This window comes from Cotesia typhae, unplaced genomic scaffold (genome assembly GCF_013202065.1).
Source record: "Cotesia typhae breed Kobodo isofemale line unplaced genomic scaffold, CoteBio_Ctyphae scaffold_13, whole genome shotgun sequence".
NCBI classification, from domain to species: Eukaryota; Metazoa; Arthropoda; class Insecta; order Hymenoptera; family Braconidae; genus Cotesia; species Cotesia typhae.
This window is the reverse complement of record NW_027423774.1, coordinates 9,381,114-9,403,679: the sequence shown is the minus strand read 5'-3', so window position 1 is coordinate 9,403,679 and position 22,566 is coordinate 9,381,114. Positions and strand designations below refer to the sequence as shown.

Sequence of the window (22,566 nt, the reverse complement as noted above, 5' to 3'; positions counted from 1 at the left end):
CAATAACCACTGTCGACTTAACCTCTTCAATGATGAGAAATAAATATTTAATTATTTTGCAATCCACAACGAACAAATAAGTAAAATTTATATGTTAATCTGCAGATTGCAATTTGTTGCTTGCAATATTTCTGAAACCAAAAATGCCCGGGGGCAATTTTAAGCAGAAAAATGTTCTAAAGATAGAGTGAAAAATTCAGCGTGTTTATGTACTTACAAGAGAGAGAGATTTGATTTGATTTGATTGATAGTTTATTAATGCCAAGGCACAAGCCAAATGGCAATTTTAAATACAATATGAATTACAAATACAATAATAATAGAAAAATTATATAAGTACATAAACTATAATAAAGATCTAATATAAAAATTTATATTTATTTTATCTGATTCAACTAACATACTCAATAAATTATTCAATTAATAACAGCTGATAAAAGAACAAAGTTGGAGAATTTAACACTTAGAATCTAACAGTAATTATCAGAGAACTTATCACTTTACAATAACAAAATTAATAATCCAAGTTCAACAAATGGTCAAAAATTTTATTTTTGAACACTTCAAGACTAGATGAGTTTACAATCTCTTCAGGCAGTTCTTCCCACAATCGTATTACACTCACTTGGAATGACCGCTCCATGAAGGTCGTAGCAAAATGCGGAAACGTGAAAAGAGAGTGTTTTTTGGCTGCTAACCTATCTGAACGTCTGACTTCGGTCTCCTCAACAAAAGCATCTCGTAGGTACTTGGGTTTACCAACTTGAAGTAGCTTAAAGAAGTAACAACTCATGAAGTACATTTTACGATATTTCACAGTAAGCCATCCCAATTCTCGTTGATAAGGTGTTATATGCTCATCTTTTCTAAGATTGAAAATGAACCTAATTGAGCAATTTATTGCACGTTGAAGTTTTAAGTCATTTTCAGATGTTGAATCTACTAATACGATGGAACAGTAATCAAGAAGTGGTAAGATGGTGGATGATACTAACAATTTCCTGACGTCAGTTGAGAAAATGTTCTTCCGAACCTTGAGAGAATGCAAGGCTGAATTAACTTTGCTAACCACTAGCTTGACATGATGATTCCAACTTAGGTTCCTGCTGATGTATAATCCCAAGCACTTGGTAGTATCAACATATGGAATTATGACACCATCTATAATAATAGGTGGCAGATCAAGAGCAGATCAGAGAGAGTGGCAGATCAGAGAGAGAGAGAGAGAGAGAGAGAGAGAGAGAGAGAGAGAGAGAGAGAGAGAGGGGGGTAGCCCTTGTAGATTTGGAGATGTCAATTTTGTCCCACCCATGTCGACGACGAAAGGTTTTGGGAACCAGTTTTGTCGAGTTAAGACAACGATCTCGGTTTTCGGCTTGGCGAGTTTCAAGTGATGCTTCTCGATCCAATTTTCGACGGCGTAAATGGTTTCTCGAACAGGTAGTTCTATCTCCTCGGCACTGTCTACTATTATCGTATCCGCGACGTCGTCTGTGAAGCCCGTGAGTTCCACTTGTTTTGGCGACGAGATATCTAGGAGTTCGTCATAAGTCGCGTTCCATAGGTCAGGCTCCATGATTGAACCTTGTGGCACGCCAGATGCAATGTCATATTCTTGTAGGACTTCTGTCGTTTCTGCTGTCAGCGTTTTTTTGTTAAGATAGTCATCGACTATTGCCAAATTTTTCATCTTGACGTCAAATTTGTGCTCCAAGGCATCTACACTAGTCACAAAAATTAAGGGATATAAAAAAAATTCCAAATTTTTTGGTGATTTTCAGCGAGCTGTAACTCCGAGGAAAATGATCGCACAGAAAAAAAAAAAAAGCAAATTATAGCTCCAAGTGTCTAGTTTTTAGATATGACCATGAAAATTTTTGTCATCGTCAGGTCTGGAGAAATCCTAAGAAAACTACTGAAAAAAATTTTTCGAAATTTTTTTCGTCTTAAAAAGGTCTACGGGCTTCAAAAAAATTTTTTCGATTGTTTCGTTTAAAAGCTCTTTTAGTAAATTTAATACCCTTTAATTTGACGTAATCAAAAAGCCTGTACGATAATTTGCCGCGGAGTTATCGTCAATCAAAGCAAAAAGTTTTTTTGACTTTGGAAATCAATAACTCTGGAAATAATGACCGTATAGGAAATCGAAGGAGGGTTTTGAAAACTACACAATATTCTCTATAAGAGAACGTAAACCGCTTTTGAAGAAAAAATTTTTTTGAATTGAAAACTCGGACTGAAAAAAGACAAAAATTCGCATAATTAAGGATAACTTGGTATAACTTTGGATAAAATGGATGAACGAAGGATATCGTTGGTAATTTTTAACTTCAAAGTGTCCCCTAAAATCCCTAAGAAATTCAAAGCGCTGCGATTTTTTGTTCATAGTGCCCAGAAGCTTCAAATTCTGTGTTTTCGCAAAAATCACCATTATGAGCAATTTTGTGATTTTTATTCATTTTTCCATTGAAAAAATTTTTTTCAAAATTCTTTATTTTTTCGATCAAAGAGATTGATTTTTCAAGAAATTTGAAAAAAAAAAAAAAATTTTCAATTTTTTCGAAAATTTTTTTCGACTGTTGTTTTACCGCCGGCATTAGCGTTACCCAAAGCGTACCACGTGGAGGTTGCTCGGTCGGATTTACGCTTCTCACACACACGCGCGTGTGTGTGTGTGTGTGTGTGTCTTTGTCTGCGCGTTTGTCTGTTTGCAGCTGCCGAATGACCTCTGTACGCACGGCAGTAACTGCTCAGTACCGTGTATTGCCACCTCTGTTCCGAATCACAGCTCGTAAACGCTCTTGCATGTTGATGCATCGTCGAATATCACGTTGCGAAATTCCTTGCCAACAACGTAACAACGCTTGAGTCAACTGATGAAGATTGTGCAGTTGCGGATAGTCTCGCCGCAATCGACGCCCAAGCATGTCCCAAACATGCTCAATTGGGTTCAAATCAGGACTCATCGCTGGATGATTAAGCGTTGTTACGTTGTTGGCGCGGAGAAAAGTTCGCGTACGAACTGCAGTGTGAGGACGAGCATTATCCTGCATCAAAATGAACCGTCTTGCCCCCATGCGTGTGCGCATAGGCAGGACGTGTGGCTCCAGAATTTCGTCGACGTACCTATCGGCAGTCAACGTCCCACGAACGATGACCAACGGGGTTCTGGTATTGAAGGACACGCCTGCCCACACCATGACTGATCCACCATTGAAAGCTGTAACTGGTCTCGTAAAACCATCCCGATCTCGTTCTCCACGACGGCGCCAAACGAGAGATCGTCTATCGCTGCCATGAAGACAAAAATCGAGATTCGTCAGTCCATAATACACTGGTCCACTGTCTACGACCCCAATGGTGATGATCATGAGCATAGGCCAATCGGGCTCGGCGATGTCGTGGAGTGAGCATAGGCACGCGATTTGCGCGTCTAGCGCGTAGTCCTTGCTCTCGAAAGCGATTTCGAACCGTCGATGCCGATATGTGTTGTTGGGGAGGACGTTGTCGACGATTGCGAAATTGATGAGCGATCATGTGGGCATGCGCAGTAGGGTTTCGACGAGCTTCTCGAATGATAGCTCGATCATCACGCTCGGTAGTGATTCGTAGTCTACCTTGACCCGGACGACGATCGTAACTTTGAGTCGCGTTAAATCGGGCATAGGCCCGACTGATAACGGACTGGCTCACTCCCATAGAAGCTGCTACTTCCACCTGACTGTAGCCCTCTTGAAGGAGGGTAACAATGCGAGCCACATCTGTGGCAGCTAAATGTCGACGAGGCATATCAAAAGGTGCTTATCAAAGAAAAGCTTACATAAAATTCACGTAAGGAATTTAGGCTAAAAAGAAAACGTAAAATTCAAGTTTTGTGTGAGGAAAAGCCGAACTCCGCGGGGGTATATCAATTTGTTTTTATTGAATTTTTAAAATGAGATTTAAAACTAAGGCAGTTGTAGCGGACAGAAAAAATTGAGTTAATTTTTTTGACAATAGTGAAGCATTCTGAAGACGATAAAAAAAAAAATTAAAAAAAAATTTTTGATAAAAAAATTTCGAAAAAATTTTCGAAAAAAATTGAAAATTTTTTTTTTTTTTTCAAATTTCTTGAAAAATCAATCTCTTTGATCGAAAAATAAAGAATTTTGAAAAAAATTTTTTTCAATGGAAAAATGAATAAAAATCACAAAATTGCTCATAATGGTGATTTTTGCGAAAACACAGAATTTGAAGCTTCTGGGCACTATGAACAAAAAATCGCAGCGCTTTGAATTTCTTAGGGATTTTAGGGGACACTTTGAAGTTAAAAATTACCAACGATATCCTTCGTTCATCCATTTTATCCAAAGTTATACCAAGTTATCCAAATATCCTTAATTATGCGAATTTTTGTCTTTTTTTCAGTCCGAGTTTTCAATTCAAAAAAATTTTTTCTTCAAAAGCGGTTTACGTTCTCTTATAGAGAATATTGTGTAGTTTTCAACACCCTCCTTCGATTTCCTATACGGTCATTATTTCCAGAGTTATTGATTTCCAAAGTCAAAAAAACTTTTTTGCTTTGATTGACGATAACTCCGCGGCAAATTATCGTACAGGCTTTTGATTACGTCAAATTAAAGGGTATTAAATTTACTAAAAGAGCTTTTAAACGAAACAATCGAAAAATTTTTTTGAAGCCCGTAGACCTTTTTAAGACGAAAAAAATTTCGAAAAATTTTTTTCAGTAGTTTTCTTAGGATTTCTCCAGACCTGACGATGACAAAAAATTTTCATGGTCATATCTAAAAACTAGACACTTGGAGCTATAATTTGCTTTTTTTTTTTTTCTGTGCGATCATTTTCCTCGGAGTTACAGCTCGCTGAAAATCACCAAAAAATTTGGAATTTTTTTTATATCCCTTAATTTTTGTGACTAGTGTACAATGTCACCCCAGTTAGGGATGTTGAAGGCATTTTTAATGTCTAGTGTGAGAATGAGACACACCTTGCGGGCTTTGAGGCTACCAGACCATGCTTTTTTCACTGTTTCTACGACTTTCTGGATCTTTTTTATGAAGATCCTAAAAGCATAGAATAGCTAACTCTCTGATCTTGGAAAGCTCAAAATAATACATAAATAGTTTTTTTGAGCCCGAAGAGCTCATATACGTCATAAGTACTATTTTAAGCGCCTAGATATAGAATTAGCAAGAAGTTACAGGGATGGCCTTCAGAGCCAACCGTTTCTCTGATTTTTTACTGTATAATGTCAGTTGACAAAATTTTTAAAATAAATGGAGTAGTCATATCCAAAAAACAATGAATTTTCTAAATACTGTCAGAAATGCTTCTTACCCATGCAGAAAATAATTGGAGCGAAATGTTTTTGAAAATCATTGAGTTTCATAGCAGAAGTTAAAAAATAAACATTTCTTTTGAATGTGATTGTTCAATTTTCATCAGATCGAATTTTTTTCAAAGAATTTTATTTGTGCTCTTTAAATCGCGGTAAATGCTACCAAGCATTCTACGATCGGTTGATTTATTCGAAAGTTATCACAAATCAAATACTATTCAAAAAAACGTTTTTATTCAAGAACGTAGTAATTGCTGAAAATTGGAACACATTGGATTTGAAAGTAATAGGAAGCCGCAGAGACGCTCTGAGGTCGATCATCTCACTAATTTTTTTCGAATAAATCTTGTGTCAGATATCACTTATTAGACTTATTAATAATATTTCCAAATAAAAATCAGAGCAAGAATATTCAGCACTTACAAATTCGGAAACACGAAGTTTTTTAATTACAATCTATTCTGTAAAAGTATAGTTGAATTTTATTTTTATGTGATTTTCTAATTAATTGATTTCTGCTTACTGGTAGAACTCATATTTTTTTCATTTTTTCAGTATGTCGTGAATGGTTGGTGTATGAGGATGGTGCACTAGCTTATCGTCTGCAAGATAAAGAAAGTACGTTTCGTTTAATTTTATGAATTTTTCAAATTTTTGCCTATGAAAGAACGTAATGTTTTCAACTAAATAATGCTACTATAAGATTTAAAAAAATATATTTTCAGTCAAAGAACATTATTCTGGTAATAAAATTCGCAACGCTCAAGTTCGAGAAGATTTACCACGAGCTAAGGTTGAACAGCAACTTGAAGAATTCAAATACCAATCCCGTGTTCAGCAGCAGTAAATATAAACTCAGTTTTTCAAACATTAAGTCGAACAAATGAAAGATATCAATGAAGTAATTTTAAATATTTATAGGGAGGAGAATGATGCTCTTATCGCTCGTCAGGTTGCATTGAAGTTGGAAAAAGAAGAAAAAATTCGAGAACGGAAACTTAAAGAGAGTATGAAGTATCAATTAAAACGTGATCATCAAAAAATACCGATAGAAATTGAACTAGAAATGCAAAGACGTTTGCAAGAGCAAAAAGATGAGGTAATTCTAAGATAAATTAATAAAATATCTCTGATTAAAACTAATTATGTGAAATCAGTGTCATGATATCGTATACATTAGTTATGACTGTCTAAATGAAATGTCTGGTCATGTTTACTTAGTAAATGCGATAATGTTTAACGATGGCTGGTTTTAAAAATCATATCATCCATTAGCCTTAAATAGTAGTATTGAAAATCTTAATAAAAATCATATAGCTTATTTAATAATATCATTGTAAAGAAATTGTTAATTAAAAATGACTTTCAAGTAAGATAGTTCGAAAAATGTTATTGCACGCCTCATAAGCGAAGCCTTGAGGTTGGGCTCTACTCTCGACATTTCAAAAAAAGCAGTTTTCTTAAAAACAGTAAAAAATTTTTCGTCTTTGCACCAAAAAATTTTGTGTTAAAATTTTTTATGTTCAATATTTTACATTTTTTTGTGTTGATTTAATAGAATGAATGTTTAATTTACGTATAAAAGTGTGAAATATTAAACACAATAGATATTTATGTCATAAGGCCGTGAAGTAGCGATTTTCTGACAGTGACGATATTTTGATATGAGCTCATGGTTTGCAGCGGGAAGGTTCAAAATGGGCGTAATTTTAACGTCCGAGTCGTAGCCGAAGACGGAAATTTACGCTCGCTTTCGAACATTCGCGTCACAATCATTCAAGCGAATATCGAAAAAAAGTCGTTGTCAAAATCGCCACTCAACGGCCGAATGACATACAATATTTTTTGTTATTATCGCTCCATAAGTTTAAGGGGTTATACGCAGTTAGATTTTTCAAAAATTAGTTTTTTTTTTCATTTTCGGAATGTACATATATTTGAGTATATTCTCTGAAAATTTGAAGTTAGTCCGATAAATACTTTCGGAGATATACCTGAATTTGTAAGGCCACGTCAGAGCGTTAGAAAATAGGGCCAGTAAGAACTGGATGAGCAGATGCACGCATGAGGCGCGCTACCTGAGACCCTTTATTCTATTGTTTTCTTGTAGAATACGAGTATAATAATTAGGTATACTAAAGATTTGAAGGTCACATGCAGTTATATAATAACCTAAAAGAAGTGTTTCGTCAGTCTAAATTGTTCTGCTAAGTTGTAAAGTCGTGCGTTCAGTTCAAACTTACTTGTAAATTTTGTGTTTTATTGTGAATTTTATTTAAACGTTCAAAAAATGCCTCGTAAATGGTCAAAATCTCGTAGAAGTACCGAAAATGTCCAAATATCTAGAAGAAAGAAGAGAACATAGACTTTTAATCCAAAGACTACTGAAACGGATGAAAGTAGTTTTAGTGCATCTGCTAAAAAATTCAAAATGCAGAAAGAGATTTTAGTTTCACGCCATCCTTCGATTGAATATAGAATTTTAAACTTCATTACAGTATTTGCTGCGAAAACTGAATATGTGCAATGTAAGTCTTGTAAGGGAAACATAAAATTTGAAACTGCTTCTACCCGTGGACTTGGTTTTAAAATCGTTGTACTGTGTGATAAATGTGAGAATCGTATGATAAACTCCAGCCCTTTTCTCAAGCATTCTTACGAAATAAATAGAAGATTTATATTTGTGATGAGAATTCTGGGACTAGGATTAAAAGGCGCAGCTAAATTTTGTGGCTTGATAGATATGCCTGCTTTTTTAACACACAACACTTATGACTTGATTATTGAGAACATTCATTCTTGTGTGAAAGTAGCAGCTGAAAAACTGTTTGAAAAAGCCTGTACCGAGGAAAAAGAAGCGACTGCTGGAAATCAAGGTGACCAAAACGATGGAGAATTAACGGTTTCGGGTGACGGATTCACACAAAATAATAATGAGAGTTACAATCAGCTAATCTAAAAAATAAGTCCGAAAATTGTTCCATGTGGCTCTAAAGTTGTTGGAATAGCGGCTTACATTGCAGCTGCAACAAATAATGAAGATACAACATCATTGTTACACATTATGAGTGCATTAGGGCTTTCATTGTGTGATGATCTCCGACGCGAGAGCGCTAGGGAGCACGCGCGAAGAAAGAATGGCTCGACGACAACACCAGCTGGACTTACTGGAAGTTAAGGATCCTACACAAGGTCCTTCTTATGGCCCTGGAATCGATGATATCATGTAAGTTTAAAAAAAAAAGTGTGTGTGTGTCAGCTACGACGCACAATTGGAGTTTACTCCTTACGAACGATAATTATGAAATATATCGAATAGAAAAAAAGGGTAAATGAACGCATCTGCTAAAATGATAAGAGAAACAAACATATATCTGTAATTATTCGAATTATTTATATTACTTCAATAAAGCGTATTACATAAAGTATGTTACAAAACAATAATAATAATAATAATAATAATAATAATAATAATAATAATAATAATAATAATAATAATAATAATAATAATAATAATAATAATAATAATAATAATAATAATAATAATAATAATAATAATAATAATAATAATAATAATAATAATAATAATAATAATAATAATAATAATAATAATAATAATAATAATAATAATAATAATAATAATAATAATAATAATAATAATAATAATAATAATAATAATAATAATAATAATAATAATAATAATAATAATAATAATAATAATAATAATAATAATAATAATAATAATAATAATAATAATAATAATAATAATAATAATAATAATAATAATAATAATAATAATAATAATATTATAATAATAACATTACCAGGGCTCTGGTGGCTTCCAAAAAGTCACTATAGAAAAGGCTGAAGCGGTTGATCGACAACTCTTTGTTTCGATCCAACCCTTCACGCTTTCTGTCACCTAAGACCGCTGTTCCCGAGAATCATCCATCATCTGAGCGAGTGGAAGCCTTTTGGAGTGAATTGTACGGAGATCAACCAAACGTCAACCCGGATACTCCAGCTCTGCACGACTTCGAGGCATTCTGTCGAGAACACCGACGGCAGGATATCGCCGAAGAGAGCCCTGCAGTCAGTGTGGAAGAGGTTCGTAAAGCCCTGAATGGCAGCAAGAACTGGGCTGCCCCGGGTCCAGATGGCATAAACATCTTCTGGTGGAAGAAATTTTCTTCTACACATGCTCATCTGGCCCGGATTTTTACATCATACATTCAGGGCGACGAACCAATTCCAGACTGGCTGGTAGAAGGGCGAACCGTACTCATCCCTAAAAAGGGTGACTTGTCCGACCCAAAGAACTACAGGCCTATCACTTGCTTGAATGCGGTTTACAAGATTTTTACAAAAATCTTAAATAACCGTATCTTGCAGGAGATAGAGCCTGTGTGGCAACAGATATACGAACAACGTGGCAGTAAACAGGGCGTGTCAGGTTGCAAGATCAACTTGTTGGTAGATAGATGCGTCATTCAAGACGCAATCTACTACCAACGCAACCTGTCTATGGCCTGGATTGACTACCGTAAGGCATTTGACTCAACTTCACATGAGTTGATTCTCTATCTGCTCAAATGCCTCGGAATCAATCGCCAAACAGTGGGATGCATACAACGTACGATGCAGCTCTGGCGAACGCGTTTTCACATAGGAAGTGGAAATGCATTGCACGTAACCGGAACTGTTCAGTACAAGAGAGGCGTCTTTCAGGGAGATTCTCTGAGCCCTCTGTTGTTTTGCATCTCACTGCTGCCAATATCTGTTGCCCTCCGACAAACTCGTGGGTACTCTGCGGGGCTACCGAGTGATCGAGTATACTCGATCACTCACCAACTGTTTATGGATGATCTAAAGATATACAGTGCCAACAAAGATCATCTACAAACGGCCATCAACATCGTAGCAGAGTACACACGAGATGTCGGAATGTCTTTTGGGTTGGACAAGTGTGCGGTCGTACACCTGGCGAAGGGTAAGTGCTCTGATACGGGTGGAGATGTCGAATTAGTGGATGGGAGCGTCTTAAGAGAATTAGACGCCGGAGAGTTGTACAGATATCTAGGGATTGAAGAGCGGCAAATGCATGCCGTCTCTAAAGTCCGAACAACTCTTCGCAGTGAGTATGTTAGGAGACTCCGGAAGATCTGGTCATCAGAACTTTCCGGCAAGAACAAAGTCTCAGCTACTAACATGCTCGCTGTCCCGGTCCTACTTTACTCTTTTGGGATCCTGAAATGGCCTCGAAATGAGTTGAAAGATCTCGACATCAAATCCCGTAAAGTCATCAATATGAATCAGAGCATGCACCCTAACTCATCAGTCGCCAGGATGTACCTCTCCCGGAACATCGGAGGGAGAGGATTGCAGAGCTTGGAGCGGCTTCACGATCGTTTGGTTCTGGGTTTAACATACGAGGTTGCCAATTTCACAGCAGACGAGGACGACTTCCTGATGCAATTTGTTCATAGTCATGAAAATGCGCGGAAGGGGTCGTTCTTGTATAAGGCAGCAATCTACGCGGCAAATACCTTAGGTCTCGGAGAAATAAACGCTCTCATTGAACTCCCGAAAAAGGAGTTCAAGAGCGTCGTCAGGATAGCCGAGGAAAAAAACTCCTCGGTGAACACATGGACAAGTCCATGCACAGCGTGTATTTCAAACACGTCCGTGACCATGGCTTGTCCACCCAGCTGACATTCTCCTTCTTGAAGTCAGCTGGCCTGATGTCCGAGACCGAAGGGTTTATATTTGCCTGCCAAGATGGTGTTATCAACACTCTCGAATACCGTAGCAAGGTGCTCCAGGCGCAGCTTCCGGACACGTCCTGTCGGACGTGTAAACAACATCCGGAGACGCTGATGCACCTCTTGTCGGCATGTCCTGTGCTGGCAAGAGGTGCCTACATACAGCGTCACAATGCTGCCCTGCGAGTACTCTATTATCATCTCAGATATAGCTGCGGTATCGATGAGACACCAGTGTTGCCTTATCTGCCAGGAGATATTCCGCAGGTTGTTGAGAATGACAGTTCCAAAATTTATTGGAACATACCATTCGCAACAACCCGGCGGATTGACCACAACAAACCTGATATTGTGCTCTTTGACAAGGCTACTCGTGACATTTATGTCATTGAGTTTTCGGCCCCAGCCGAATACAATATCTCGGCCAAAGAAGAGCACAAACACCAGATATATCAGGATCTCCTGTTTGAAATTGGCAAACTGTACCCAGGTTACCGTGTCAAGCTCGTCGTTTTGGTTGTCGGCGTCCTTGGAGGGATGAAACAGTCTTTTGTGTCTTCACTTGCGAAGATACCGGCTTGCAGTTCAGCAGCCGTGTCTCTAGCAGTGCGGATGCAAAAGGCTGTCATTTTGGGATCACTGCGTCTACTTAGGCAAATGAATTTGGCCTGCTGCACTCACTAACCGCCTTGTTGTGTGGAGTGGTGCAGCAGTAATGGATGGCGCTCAGGCTGGGCCCTCGGAGAGTCGGACTCCGGGAAAACCCCCTGAGCAATTAATAACAAATAATAATAATAATAATAATAATAATAATAATAATAATAATAATAATAATAATAATAATAATAATAATAATAATAATAATAATAATAATAATAATAATAATAATAATAATAATAATAATAATAATAATAATAATAATAATAATAATAATAATAATAATAATAATAATAATAATAATAATAATAATAATAATAATAATAATAATAATAATAATAATAATAATAATAATAATAATAATAATAATAATAATAATAATAATAATAATAATAATAATAATAATAATAATAATAATAATAATAATAATAATAATAATAATAATAATAATAATAATAATAATAATAATAATAATAATAATAATAATAATAATAATAATAATAATAATAATAATAATAATAATAATAATAATAATAATAATAATAATAATAATAATAATAATAATAATAATAATAATAATAATAATAATAATAATAATAATAATAATAATAATAATAATAATAATAATAATAATAATAATAATAATAATAATAATAATAATAATAATAATAATAATAATAATAATAATAATAATAATAATAATAATAATAATAATAATAATAATAATAATAATAATAATAATAATAATAATAATAATAATAATAATAATAATAATAATAATAATAATAATAATAATAATAATAATAATAATAATAATAATAATAATAATAATAATAATAATAATAATAATAATAATAATAATAATAATAATAATAATAATAATAATAATAATAATAATAATAATAATAATAATAATAATAATAATAATAATAATAATAATAATAATAATAATAATAATAATAATAATAATAATAATAATAATAATAATAATAATAATAATAATAATAATAATAATAATAATAATAATAATAATAATAATAATAATAATAATAATAATAATAATAATAATAATAATAATAATAATAATAATAATAATAATAATAATAATAATAATAATAATAATAATAATAATAATAATAATAATAATAATAATAATAATAATAATAATAATAATAATAATAATAATAATAATAATAATAATAATAATAATAATAATAATAATAATAATAATAATAATAATAATAATAATAATAATAGTCAATGGCTTGGATTGACTATCGCAAGGCATTTGACTCAACTCCACATGAGTTGATTTTATATCTACTCAAATGCCTGGGAGTCAATCCGGAAATAGTGGAATGTATTCGGCGTACAATGCAGCTCTGGCGAACGCGATTTCACATTGGAAGTGGAAACGCATTGCACGTAACCGGAGTTGTAGAGTACAAACGAGGGGTCTTCCAAGGCGATTCCTTGAGCCCTCTGCTGTTTTGCATTTCACTGCTGCCTATATCTGTTGTTCTCCGTAAAACTCATGGGTACTCTGTGGGGCCTCCGGGTGATCGAAACTATCCGATTACCCATCTGCTTTACATGGATGATCTGAAGTTGTATAGCGCTGATAAAGATCATCTACAAGCGGCCCTCAACATCGTAGCAGAGTACACACGAGATGTCGGAATGTCTTTTGGGTTGGACAAGTGTGCGGTCGTACATCTGGCGAGGGGTAAGTGCTCTGATACTGGTGATGATGTCGAATTAGTGGATGGGAGCGTCTTAAGCCAATTAGACGCCGGGGAGTTGTATAGATATCTAGGAATGGAAGAGCACCGCATGCATGCGGTCTCTGAAGTCCGAACAACTCTCCAGAGCGAGTATGTTAGGAGACTCCGGAAAATTTGGTCCTCCGAACTTTCCGGCAAAAACAAAGTCTCAGCTACTAACATGCTCGCTGTCCCAGTCTTAATATACTCTTTCGGTGTCCTGAAATGGACCCGAAAGGATTTACGAGATCTCGACATCAAAACCCGTAAGATCATTAATATGAATCGGAGCATGCACCCCAATTCATCAGTCGCCAGATTATACCTCTCCCGGTCCATCGGTGGGAGAGGTTTGCAGAGTTTGGAGCGGCTTCACGACCGTTTGGTCCTGGGTTTAACTCACGAAGTTGTCAATTTCACTGCAGACGAGGATGACTTTCTTATGCAAATTGTACATAAACATGAAAATGCGCATAAGGGGTCATTCTTGTATAAGGCAGCAATATATGCGGCAAGAACCCTTGGTCTTGGAGAAATAAACGCTCTTATGGAACTCCGAAAGGAGGAATTTAAGAGCGTCATCAGGAACGCCGAGGAAAAACTACTCCTTGGCGAACTGATGGACAAGTCCATGCACAGCGTGTTCTTTAAACACGTGCGTGATCATGGCTTGTCCATCCAGCTGACGTTTTCCTTCTTAAAGTCAGCGGGCCTGATGTCCGAGACTGAAGGGTTCATATTTGCCTGCCAAGATGGTGTCATTAACACTCTTGAGTACCGTAGCAAGGTGCTCCAGGTGCAGCTTCCGGACACGTCCTGTAGGAGGTGTAGACAACATCCGGAGACGCTTATGCACCTTTTGTCGGCATGTCCAGTGCTGGCGAGAGGTGCATATATCCAGCGTCACAATGCTGCCCTGAGAGTACTGTACTACTATCTTCGTCATTGCTACGGTATTGACGTGACACCAGTGCTGCCTTATTTGCCAGGAGATATTCCCCAGGTTGTTGAGAATGACAGTTGCAAAATTTATTGGAACATGCCATTTGCAACAACCCGGCGAATAGATCACAACAAACCTGATATTGTGCTCTTCGACAAGGCCACTCGTGACATTTATGTCATTGAGTTCTCGGCCCCGGCTGAATACAACATCTCAGCCAAAGAAGAGCACAAAAGACAAATATATCAGGATCTCCTGTTTGAAATTGGCAAACTTTACCCAGGTTACCGTGTCAAGCTTGTCGTCCTGATTGTTGGCGTCCTAGGAGGGATGAAACAGTCTTTTGTATCCTCACTTGCCAAAGTTCCAGCTTGCTCATCAAAAGCTGAGTTCTTGGCAGTTAGGATGCAGAAGGCTGTTTTACTTGGTTCTCTCCGTCTCTTAAGGGAAATGACTTTGGCCTGCTGTGATCACTAACCGCCTTGTTGTGCGGAGTGGTCCAGCAGTAACGGATGGAGCTCAGGCTGGGCCCTCGGAGAATCGGACTCCGGGGATAACCCCCCTGAGCATTTAATAACAAAATAATAATAATAATAATAATAATAATAATAATAATAATAATAATAATAATAATAATAATAATAATAATAATAATAATAATAATAATAATAATTGTGTTCAATTTATACAAATCCAATTTTAGGATGATTGATTTCTTTCACTTTGAATTATTATATCATTCTTAAATACTGTATTTATAGGTTTGTCAATCAATTTCTTGCATATTTTCAAATATTTTTTCAACTTTAATCACTCCATGATTTGTTTAATAGTACATAAAAATACACATATCAATGCATGAAAGTACAAGAAAACTTTAAAATCAAAACATTAAAACTTGATGGTTAGGTTGCTGTTTATGTCCGTTGTATATCGATGTATACAATAAATGCTACTATATGCATTTATTATACAGCATGCATACCCTGTACTCGGTAGCAGTATACAAGTTGTGGCAGAACTTCGTAATACGCAGGCGCGCAACACACACGTACAAACATACGCACGCATTCAACTCTCAGACTGGAGGTAGTGAACTATACAGTGAGACTACGAAGTATAGCGCAAAGAGGAGACCCCGAGAATGAGATACGCTGTGTAATGTATTCCATCTCATTCTTTTACACGTTCAATCCTACAGATATATGTTTGTTTCTTTCTACGTAACGCCTCAACTTTTCGTGTTACACTTGATTTTACTCCTCATAAAATTTCCGTACCGGGCCTTATAACTCAAATCGTTTCTTAAGTAGTAAACTCCAAAACAAATTTATCTATGTGTAAACTACTTCTGACACTTTAAACGCGTTTATCTCAAAACTGTCATTTTAGAGTCGGTGAGCAAGATTTCTCAGAGATGGCTCAACTAATCGGGCTGAAATTTTAACACAATCTCTTTAGATACATTCTTCATGTCTTGAACGAAGGAATACGATGTAAAAAATTTTTTACTATTTTTTTTTTTGACAATTTAGAGCGAACATTTTCATCGAAAACGAAAAATTTTTTTCAAATTGCCGCCATTTTGTTACAAATGAAAATTTTGTTTATTCCTTCGTTCAAAGCCTGCATTTATTTATCTATCATTTAAAAGAATTCACCTTTTTTTTTTATTTCAGATAATCCAAACCGACGAAATCGTGCTCACCGCCGAGCGCCTTTTTTTAGAGGTCGTTCGGGACATCATCTGCAGAGGCGGTGCACATCAATATTTTGACACGAGTAATACACAATTATATTCTTCAAAGTGTGCTGTTTCAGAATTACTATCACTTGTACTTAATAAATAAAAGCTGTGTCCACAAAAAATCGTAAAAAAACGTTATTTTTGAGCCTCGCAACTGCGTATAACCCCTTAACTTTTGAAGAATAGGAGGCAAATAATGGAATATTTAAATCTTATGAAATTTCACAACGGCGACAAAACTTAATTTTATATTAATTATCTTTTTTTTAATATTTATTGATTACGTTATTGTTATTTTATTAACATTAGGTCCGCTTCATGATAAACGGCCAGCAGAGAAATACTTAGCGCCACTCAATAGTAACTGTTTAAAACTTACTTACAATCATTGGTCGGTAAACTAGAATGTGACTTTTTTTTTACGATCTCTCTCAATTTCGTCTGGGTGTCTCAAGTTCGTAAAAAAAGGAGGGGTTAAAACTTCACGGCCTAGGCCGTGAAAAAAAGACGGTATGGTAGAGTCTCTAGAAAAGAGTCCCGTTACGGACGCCACCCAGCGCTCAAAACTACGCTACGTATTTTACACTAAGTCTGATGGTAAAAGAAAGGTCAGGTTAGTAGCAGAAGGGTGTTCTCAGAGGCCAGATGACGATTTCACCGAAACATTCTTACCAGTAGTAAGGTCAACGTCAGTGAGGATCATGACAGCGATAGCAGCGGAATACGACTTGAAGATTTATCACATGGACATAGTGACTGCGTATTTGAATGATGAATTTCGAGAAAGTGTATACATGGAAGTGCCCGAGTGGATGCGCGAGAATATAGAAAAGATAATTGTGAGTGAGCCCATTGGTTTAGGCGGGAAGATAGTACGTGATGACAAAATTGTAGAAGCCACGAAGCACTGGAGAGAGGGCTTGAAAACGGGAAGTGACAGTGTTTGTGGTCTGAAAAAATCGTTGTTCCGGTTGAGTCAAGCCCGGGCTGAGTGGTATTGAAAATTAGTAAATAGATTAAATGTATCAGGGTTTAATGCAGTGCCACAAGATAAATTTTTATTTATCAACCGAAAAGGTAACAGTGTAATGTGTATAGCAACATACGTAGATGATATCTCATTAACTAGTGATGACGAGGTCTGAATAGGTAAAATAAAGATACCATTGTCAAGTTCGTTTAAGACCAAAGATCTCGGTTTAGCTAAAAGTTGTATAGGTATCGAATTTGAGTAGGACGAAAAGTCACGTGTATTCTTGCGTTAGAGAGAATGTCCTAGAGCCGTACTCAAACGTTTTGGGATGGATGGGTATAAACCGATAGATACACCCACGGAGACTAAATGTAATTTAGTAAACTCAGAATGTATGAGTGAGTCAGAAATGAATAAATATCCGTACCAGAGTTTAATTGGAGCGTCGTTGTATCTTACGATAACTACTAGACTGAATATAGCATAAGCAGTGAATTTCTTAAGTCAGTTCGATACCAGTTACAATGTAAATCATACACGGAAACTTTAATACACGGAAACTTTTATGAATTTTACAGTTTCAAACAGTAAAAATCGCCATTTTAATATGTATTTTATAATATCACGCCAAGTAATTTTTAACAGTAATAATAGTAAATAACAACCCTGACTATTTAAATTTTATAGTTTTAAATATTATTTTTGGATATAATTTATTAAATTTGCTGTCGGGATTAACAAAAAAATTAACAATAAGAAAAAACTATAAATAAAAAATTTTTTTTTATTCTGTCTTTTTTTTTTGTTTTTTTTTTGTTTCATTAATATTTTTTTTTTTACATTTTTTATTTTCGGAGTTTTTTAGAGGAGCTGGAGGAAGAGATAAGATTTCAATCACCTTCGCATTCATTCATTCTGAAGAAGTTTTACGCTTGCCTTAAAAATAAATTTAGAAAAATATTGCCCTAACCGAGTTTCGAATAGTAACCTTAACGCACGCGAGACTATCACCTAACCGCAACGCTATACGAACATTGGAGGTACATTTTTGTCAGGAGTTTTATTAACCACGTATTTTCGGCTATCTTGGCAGTGTTAGTGTCAGCGCTGTCCAACACGTGTTAAAAAAGTCATGCGCATTGGCAAAAAAGATACAGTCGAGTCGCATTATGAGCCCTCCTTGTGTCTCTCTCTTATTAACGTGAGTCTGGTTAAAAAAACAAAGAAAACAAGCCGGACTCATAACGCGATTCGACTGTAGTACATGCTAATGCTCTGCAAGAGCACTAACTTTACAAATGAGGAGAAGGGGAAGGTCCTACATTCTGGGAGAATTTAACGTTTGAAACAGTAAAATTCTACTTTCAAAATGTATATTTCACCCGTCCAAGCACATCAATAATTGCAGTTTCATCTTCAGCGTTGCGTTTAAAATTTACCATTTTACTTTGTAAATATTGACGTTGCTTATATAGAAATTTATTAACTGTAGTTTATATTTTTTAAATATCATACGATCATTTTTTACATACAAAATTATAAATATCAAAGTCAAAGTTCTTAATTATTATACTTTCACATTTTTAATTTTCACATAGCGAATATTATCGTTTGAAATAGTATTTTTTAGCGTGTAAACAATAAATTGTAGCATTTAAATAATATATATTCCATAGTGACTAGTAAAATCACGATTTTACTGTTTGAAATGGTAATTTTTATCAGTTGATCATTACTTATTACAACTTGACTATTATTTATTACAGTTTACTTTTTTCCGTGTAAAGAAGCCGCAAAATTGGTTTTAAGGTATTTGAAGGGTATACTAGACTATGGGTTAAAATTTGAGCAAACCGGATTAACTTTGTCTGCTGTTATAGATGCTTACTGAGAAGGAAACTCAATGGATCATGAGTCGTATACGGAATATGGATTTATTCTAGCGAGATCTGTAATTAGTTTGACGGCATAAAAACAGAAAACCGTGACGCTCTCAAATACAGAAGCAGAGTATATGGCTGTAGCGGAGGCTACGAAAAATGCATTATATTTGAAAGGCTTGTTTGTTAGTTTAAGTATACAGGAAAACTCAGAGACTGTCACAATACTGAATGATAACCAGAGTGCAATCAGTATGATCAAGAACGATGTATATCACCATTGTAAATAGTGTGTGTGAGAGCGTGAATTAGAATGCACGCACTATGTACCTTGAGAGAGGGTGTTGAGGGGCAAGGCTCATAGTGCTAGTATGTTTCCGAAGGTTCCCGAATATATTAACTTATACTTATGACCATTGTCAATTTAGCTATAGTAGTTAGTTCCTACCAGTGCACCGCCCTAAACGGACGTGTAGCTTGTAAATACATACTTTGTACTATACTTAACTTTATATCACGAATATATTTTTTACTTACTAATAACTCCTAAATCCACTACTCTTTATCATCACAAAATTCTCAATTTTCAAATAAAATAATTATTCTCCACGAGGTCACCTGGACAATTTTCGGGTATGCCCCACGAAAATCATCCAGCACTAACAAAAGATATTTTTAATCATTATTAATTAATTATAAAGAAGAGGTAAAGTAGACTTTATTTCTTGCTTCATTTCTTACAAAAATGAATAATAATTGATACGAAGAGACAAAATTTGAAATAAGGATTTAAAGCTTCAGTCAAACTAATTGTAGGTCTCATAACTGACGTTGAAATTTGCCTAGCTTCAAGTTTGACGAATTTTTCTGTTAATTAAAATTTTTTTAGTAGCATCAATTTTTCATCGAAAATTAATTTCACATATTTTTACAAATTCTAGTGATATTAGCAGCAAAATTTCTCTTTAACTTATCAAGTATTTAGAAAATGCATTCAATTTAATTTATTACATTTCTGCGATTTTACAATGAGAATAATCAATCTATTATGTGATCAACAAAAATAACATGTCTGTCAAATTCTTAGTCCGTTAAGTGAATGACCACACGTAATGTTGAGTTTTTGAAACCTTACATTGACTTTTTCCTGGCTGCCAAAGAGACGATTGTTAGAAGGAAAGTTTTAGTAAATGTTATTGAAGTTTAATAAACATTGCTTAACAAACATTTTTTTCTATTCTACTCACCACTCCGAGACGACCTGTATATGAAAAGAAAATATTTAAATCGGTTGACCCTGAAGCCATCCCGGGAATTTTTCGTTATTGTTTTCTATCAAATTTTAAGTCTGTAGGAACTGTATTTGAAAAAAATGAATTTTTTGACAATCAACAGCCCCGCACTCCTATATTCGGAAGATCCTAATGAGATGATTTATACACCTATATAAATAAAAAATTCCTACTAAACATCGAGTCCATAAAAACCATTATCTCATGTTAACGCCGCTGCAATTTCTTATGGAGATGAAACTTGATAGAATCGATTCTTAGCTGAACTCAGCAGTATTCAAGAAGATTCCTAGCTTCTCAAATTGGGGGTCAGTAGAAATCTGGGTTGATCACCGATATAAATCGAATTTAAATTATTCGATTTGTTTTTTAAAAAGAAAATTTTTAATTTGATTAAAATAATTTTCTGATATAATTATTAGCGTTGAACTCTTAACCCTCAGAGTACACACCTCTGAACAGAACTTTAGAGTACACACGGGATCAAATTGACCTCACCTGATTTTCGAAGAATTCTATCTCAGAACTATGCATTTTATCGGAACAGTTTATGACATTTTCGGTAGATAAAACAATGCTCGTTTGGATACAATAATTACTATTCTGAATTAAATAGTTTTTAAAGTTAAAAAAATTAATCAAAAACGAACTTATTTTGGAGAAATATTTTAGAATAAAAAAAAATTCTGGGGTTAAAATCACCCCCAGTGTACTCCGATGGTTAATTGTAGCTGAAATATTTAAAATATGATGAATATAAATTTGGCTATTTAAGTATACGTCATTGCGGCTAATAATAAGTAAATGCCAAAATTTCATATTTCAATTGAATTTTATTTTTTTTCGCAGGAAATAGCCAAAATGATTCAACTAGAGGAGATGTCGATAAATTTAAACGATCGTTCAATCAGTGATCAATTTTTAAAAGACCAAAAAATTGCAATGGAAGCACAGGACGCGGAGTTCGCACAAATGTTACAGGACAAAGAAAGAATTAAAGCCCGCCGTGCACGTGAACGCGCTAAGCAGAAGAAATTAAACCGTCAACATGGTCGAGAACAAAAATTTCCTACTGATGTGATTGAATCCCAAATTCTAAATAGATCAGATTCAGCCATCAGCAATGACAAGGAATTGATTCAACTTACTCATGACTTCACCGACGAACTTTTTCCACGTTCAAATAGTTCTGAAGTTCGAGTTTCTACTGAATCTAATGAAGATTTTCAAAAGCTTTTAAACGTCGCAATAAAAATTGACCCCACGTATTGTAATGATAATGATAAAAAATGTTTAACTAATTCCGGTAATGATTTAAGTCCTCCTCGCGTTTATTCACATTCTACTCGGGAGCCTGAATGCGGCAGTGTACCATGTTATATGCCAATACAAGGTCAACGACGTTCTCAAATGCCATCTTCACCTATATCTCATGAAGAAAAAAATAAGCGTAAAGTGAAAGATGGTTGTAAAAACCAATGAAATATAGTACAGCACACCAAAGCATTAAAAAATAGATATTTATGTCATAAGGCCGTGAAGTGGCGGTTTGTTGACAGGGACGATATTTCGATATGAGCTTAAGGTTTATAGCGGGAAGGCTCGAAACGGGCCTAATTTTAACGTCTGAGGCGTAGCTGAACTCGTTTTCGAACATTCGCGTCACAAATATTAAAGCGAATATCGAAAAAAAGTCGTTGTCAAAATCGCCACTAAACGTCCGAATGACATACAATATTTTTTGTTATTATCGATCCATAAGTTCAACTTTTGAGCGATAGGAGGCAAACAATGATAAATTTAAATTTTATGAAGTTTCACAAGGACAAAAAAAACTTCATTTCATATTAATTATCTTATTACACTAGTCACAAAAATTAAGGGATATAAAAAAAATTCCAAATTTTTTGGTGATTTTCAGCGAGCTGTAACTCCGAGGAAAATGATCGCACAGAAAAAAAAAAAAAGCAAATTATAGCTCCAAGTGTCTAGTTTTTAGATATGACCATGAAAATTTTTGTCATCGTCAGGTCTGGAGAAATCCTAAGAAAACTACTGAAAAAAAATTTTTCGAAATTTTTTTCGTCTTAAAAAGGTCTACGGGCTTCAAAAAAATTTTTCGATTGTTTCGTTTAAAAGCTCTTTTAGTAAATTTAATACCCTTTAATTTGACGTAATCAAAAAGCCTGTACGATAATTTGCCGCGGAGTT

The 22,566-nt window shown here is 34.8% G+C and overlaps 1 protein-coding gene across 1 annotated transcript in view; it reads left to right on the top strand.

Annotated features, from left to right (window-relative positions):
* The window catches only part of LOC141534676 (uncharacterized), a 33,317-nt gene extending 10,990 nt beyond the window's left edge, over nucleotides 1-22,327 (top strand). Inside the window, exons 2-5 of the mRNA XM_074254186.1 lie at nucleotides 5,894-5,956; nucleotides 6,064-6,181; nucleotides 6,260-6,437; nucleotides 21,205-22,327. Coding sequence (XP_074110287.1) covers nucleotides 5,894-5,956; nucleotides 6,064-6,181; nucleotides 6,260-6,437; nucleotides 21,205-21,837 — 992 coding nt within the window. The 3' untranslated portion in view covers nucleotides 21,838-22,327. The remainder of the gene's footprint in view (nucleotides 1-5,893; nucleotides 5,957-6,063; nucleotides 6,182-6,259; nucleotides 6,438-21,204) is intronic.
* Nucleotides 22,328-22,566: the final 239 nt, after the last annotated feature.